Raw genomic sequence first — 5,383 nt, forward strand, 5'->3', positions numbered from 1 at the left:
TCCAGCAGGTTTTCAGAGGCAGTTAATCACATAGGAGTAAACAGCCCACAGAGCAGCTGGTGGATTTGAACCACGTGCCTTTGGGATTGCAGCACAGCTTCTTCCCACTAGGCTACCAGAGCTCCCTACAATTGATATTACCCTGCCCTAAAGAAAAATGCGGTTCTGATACATACTATGACATGGATGAACTCTGAATCCATGCTAAGTGACAGAAAGTTAATCACAAAAGGACAAATAATGCATGTTCTCACTTAGAGAATCTTTCTAGAATACAGAAAAATAGAAAGAACGGAGTTTAATTCATGGGTACCAAGGGCAAGAAGGAGGGGATAAAGAGGAGCCATTGTTTAGGAAATGGGTTTGTGGGGATCATGAGAAATTTGGCAACAATTATGGCGAAGGCTACACAACATGAATAACATAATAGAGATCACAAAGTCACACATGAAAAATGCTACATTGGCTAAGTGTGTTGTATTTTCACAACCATGAGATAAAAAGAACTTGCTCAAGATCAGAAAGTGAGAGAGAAGTGTCAGAATTAAATGCCAGAGTCCTGACCTTGGAATCCAGGTGTTAACCAGCCTTTTACATCCCAGGTGCTGAAGGAGGAGGAGGAGGAATTAGAGCCTCACCTGCTTACTCTCCCACTTCTTCCCCTCCCCCACCCTTCAGTAGTATATTTTAAAAATTCAAAGACAAATTTGAACCAGTTCTTTCAATTTCCCTCATTCTCCCATCCATCAAATTATACAACCCAATGATTAATTACCCCCTTCCCCCCCATCTCCCTACACATCCACATCCCTCTGCTTCCAGCCTCTCCCACCTTACTGGATCCTTATACTCATTCTACAATAACGGTTTTATACAATATTTATTCTTATGGGACTGAGCATAATGCTCTCCAGTCCCTCCCAAGTTAGGTAATACGTTACTAAGTTATTGCTCCTGTGTGCTGCATAGTATTCCATTATGTGACTGTAACATAATTTCTGATCCATTCGTTTGTATTTGGACATCTGGGCTGTTTCCATGTTCTTGCGATGGTGAATAATGCTGCTGTAAACATTGCTGTACCACTCTCCCGCTTCTGCAGTGGACTCCCAGCCTCGGCGACACCCCTGCCCCAGCACCAGCTGTACTTACGGTCCAGGCCGTTGATGTAACGCATGGTGACTTCACAGTGGCCCCACACAGCACTCACCACCGGGTAGAGCTTCTTACCCTTCAGGCCACGGAAGGCCACCCCCAAGTACTGGCCATCCACCACGAAGCTGAGCGTGCCTTCATCCATGTCCAGCACCACGAGCAGCGAGTCAGGCAGAGCAAAGGCCTCCTCGGGCCTCAGAAAGGCGGGGTAGGCCACACCTGGCTGGTTCTTGCCATCATGGTAGAGGCGACTGCGCCCTAGGTCCCAGCCCCAGGACTCAGCATCACTGCCGACCAGCGCTGTGTACCCCACCGAGTGCAGGGGCGCGCGAGCCGTGGCCACACCGACCACAGCGTGGGTGCCCCGCTGCCGGGCGGGCCAGTGGATCTGCCAGGCGTGCAGCCCACGCGTGTGGCCCACCTTGCCACGGATGCCGTCGGTGCTCTGCGCCACCGGGTGCCGGTGGAAGGTGAGCCGGTCATCGTCCTTGACGAAGACATTGAGCGAGCGGTCCTCGGGGTTCCACGCGTGCCGCAGCTGCACCGCCAGCCCCACGGCCGGCATGTCTAAGAGCTGGTCAAGCCTCACCGGCTGCCCGGGCTCAGTCCCACTCAGCTCCCGCTTGGCCGGCCGCAGAGCAGCCTCACGCACCTCCACCGACTTGAGACTCCCAGACAGCTTCTGGCCCATGGTTCGCGGGGGAGAAGGGACCGCTGCAGGCCACTCCTACCTTATGGGGGTCTCAACTCCTTGCAGCCAGGGAGAGGCCACTGGGCTTCTGGATCGTACAACTCCACGACCCCTACCAGGCTGGGGTAGGGGTACAAGCTCCTGAAAAGAAGCAAATGACACGCTTTATAGCAGCAGGAGCAGCAGTAAGGAAGTACTCATCCCTCCATTGGTACCCACCCCTCTATTTGTACTCATGCACCAGCAGAGCCCGTTGCATGCATTAATAATAATAATATTAACAATTAATAAAACATTTGGTACTTATCTAGCGTTTACCATAAGCAAGAAACTGTTCTAAGCAACTTACATTTATGAGATCACTAAATTCTCTGGGCCTTTCTAAAAGTTGTTGTTGTTGTCATTATGTATGAACAAGTTCACTCCAGCTCACAGCAATCCTGTGAACAACAGGCCTGAACCTTGCCCTGGTCTGCTTCGTCTCAACGTCCTCTGACATGTTCAAGCCCACTGTGGTGGTCACCATGTCAATCTATCATTATTTTTTTAAATTTATTATTAATTTCAATGAAAACTCACAGAGACTTTGGATTTCCATTCATTCATTGTTGCACTTTTCTCCCCTCCCAACCCTCCCCCCACCAGTACACTATCCTCTTGGAAAAGTAAAAGAAAAATTCTTTCATTATTTTACAATCCCTCCCCAAGGTCCACTCCACTATGCAGCCTTCGCTCTGGACTCCTGTCATGACAAAAGTACCTAATCACATATCCCTTTCAAATAGTTTTCTCCCTCATCTTTTTCAATGCAGTACACATTATTTATCCCATCTTTCTCAGTCTCTCCGCAACCTCAAGGTCAGTCCTGTTTTACAACAGTGGCACCATGCAGTATTTGTCCTTTTGTGACTGAGATACTTCACTCAGCATAATGTCCTCCAGGATCACCCATTTTGAATAATATTGCATGAGTTCCTTGTTTTTCAATGCAGCATAGTATTCCATTGTGTGAATATACCACAGCTTCTCTATCCATTCATTTGTTGATGGGCACTTAGGTTTTTTGCAACTCCTTGCTATTGTGAACAAAGCCACGATAAACATGGGTATGCATATCTCTACTTGGATGTCAGTTATGGTCTCTTTGGGGTATATTCTCAGTAGTGGAATTGCTGGGTCAAATGGTATCTCTATTTGCAACTTTTGGAGAAAGTGCCATACCGTCTTCCAAAGTGGTTGCACCATTTTACACTCCCACCAACAGTGAATAAAGGGTTCCAGTTTCTCCCCTACCTCACCAGCATTTGTAGCTTGCTGTTAAATTGTTCTGTTAAATTTTGCTATTCTGACTGGGGTGAGATGGTATCTCATAGTTGTTTTGGTCAATCTATCTTTTTGAGGGTTGTCTTCTCTTTCTGACACTCCACCTTTCCCAGTACGACATCTTTTACCAAGGACTGGTGCTTCATAACGACATGCCCAAGGTATGGAGTTTCACCTCTTTGCTGCTAAGGTGCAAGCTGGTTGCACTTCTTCCAAGATGGGGGGGGGGGACACACAACAACAACAACAACAACAACAAAACCAACCCAACATTATTATCATTTTGCAGATGAGAAAATGAAGAGTTGAGACAGTAAGTAATCAGTTAAAGACTTTATAGTGAGTAGGTGGTTGAGACAAGATTCAAACGAAGGCCACCTGGCTTCAGAGTTAAGAGCCATCATAGACAATCTTATCTAAGAGGTAAGGGCTGAGCCCTGAGAAGTCAAGGGACTTGATGAGGAACATACAGCCTAAGAGAACTCATGCACATTTCACCCCAAGAGGATAAACACATGTGAGGCTGAAGGGGCCCAGATGACAAAGTTGCTCAGAACATATAGAATACACATGTCACTCAAACTGGTTGTCTCTGAGAAGTTTGAACAGCACCCAGATATGCAGCCAGGCTTGTGAACCAAGAGAACAGAGTCCAGCAAGACCATCCTGGCACATGGACATAATGTAGCCATCTGATGATGGGGTGGGGGCTCCATACGAAAGTCGAGTGGGGACAGGATAAAGACACCAGTACTTATCAAGAGCTTCATCTTAGAAAGGCTATATTATAAAAGGCCAGACCTTGCACACACCCATGTTTATAACAGCTTTGTTCAGAATAGCAAAGAGCTGGAAACAACCCAAGTGCCCATCAACAAATGAATGGATAGAGAAGCTCTGCTGTATTCACACAATGGAATGCTATGCAGCATTGAAAAACAAGTAACTCATGAAATATTATGCAAAATGGATGACCCTGGAGGACACTATGCTGAGTGAAATATCTCAGTCCCAAAAGGACAAATATTGCATAGGGCCACTGTTGTAAAATGGGACTGACATGGGGTTTGAAAGAAGACAGAGAAGGAGGGGAGGAATGATGTATACTGCATTGAAACAGATGAGGGAGAGAACTGCTTAAAAGGGACATATGATTGAGTATTACTGTCATGACAGGAGTCCAGAGTAAAGGCTGCATAGTGGAATGGACTTGGGGGGAGGGATTGCATAACAAGGAAAGAGTTTTTCTTTTTCTTTTCAAGAAGAGTGAATTGGCGGGTGAGGGAGTGGGTAGGGAGAAAAGTGCAACAATGAATGACTGGAAAGTTTAAGTCTATGTAAACGTTCATTAAAATTAATTAAAAAATAAATAAAAGGCCAAACCTGGGTTTAGCTCCCTGGTTAACGACTCACAGCAGGTTTTCCTCTCTGGTTCTGTTCCCTGGCCATCCCCACTGACCTTTCCCTTTGTGGGTGAGCTCTCTCTATCTGTGTGCATATATTGCACACAGCATCTACATTAGTTGGAAATGACTCAAAGACAATGTCTTTAAATGAATTGTGCTTTTTCAAAATCCACATTTGTACTGTGTGGATCACAACAAAACTGTGGCTAACTCTGAGAAGAATGGGAATCCTAGAACACTTGATTGTACTTATGCAAAACCTGTACTTGGACCAAGAAGCAACAGAGCAAGGTAACACTGCATGGTTCAAAATTGGGAAGGGTGTGTATCAGGGAAGTGTCCTATCTCTCTATCTTTTCAATCTATATGTGGAAGAGATTATCTGGGAGGCTGGACTCTATGAGGAGAAGTGTGGCATCAAGATTGGAGGTAGACTCATCAACAATCTATGTTATGCAGATGACCCAACCTTTAAATATGAAAGAGAAATAAAGTCATTTGCATAAAAACAAAAATTTAAGGAATTTGAGAAAGCAAGACTAACTTTACAAGAAATACGAAGGAAAATCTTTCACACAAAGACAGCAAAGGAAAGTGGATGGACCATAGTTAGCAGAAACAAAAACAACAAAAAGAAACATGGCAAAATAGCAAGATAAAACTAGCCTGTCACCTTTCTATGAAGATGGTGCTGAAAATGAAGAAGGAAGCCCCTGTCCCGCCCCAAACTGAAGCCAAAGCAAAGACATTAACGACCAAGAGGGCAGTCCTGAAGGGCATCCACAGCCACACACACACAAAAAAATTT

The 5,383-nt window shown here is 45.4% G+C and overlaps 1 protein-coding gene across 1 annotated transcript in view; it reads right to left on the reverse strand.

The window, feature by feature from the left end:
* The window catches only part of SPSB4 (splA/ryanodine receptor domain and SOCS box containing 4), a 129,408-nt gene extending 127,427 nt beyond the window's left edge, over positions 1–1,981 (reverse strand). The window contains exon 1 of the mRNA XM_006900338.1: positions 1,153–1,981. Within this exon, the coding sequence (XP_006900400.1) occupies positions 1,153–1,846 (694 nt within the window). The 5' untranslated portion in view covers positions 1,847–1,981. The remainder of the gene's footprint in view (positions 1–1,152) is intronic.
* Positions 1,982–5,383: the final 3,402 nt, after the last annotated feature.

Source organism: Elephantulus edwardii, unplaced genomic scaffold, assembly GCF_000299155.1.
Source record: "Elephantulus edwardii isolate Elephantulus edwardi_28Jun2011 unplaced genomic scaffold, EleEdw1.0 scaffold00281, whole genome shotgun sequence".
NCBI lineage: Eukaryota > Metazoa > Chordata > Mammalia > Macroscelidea > Macroscelididae > Elephantulus > Elephantulus edwardii.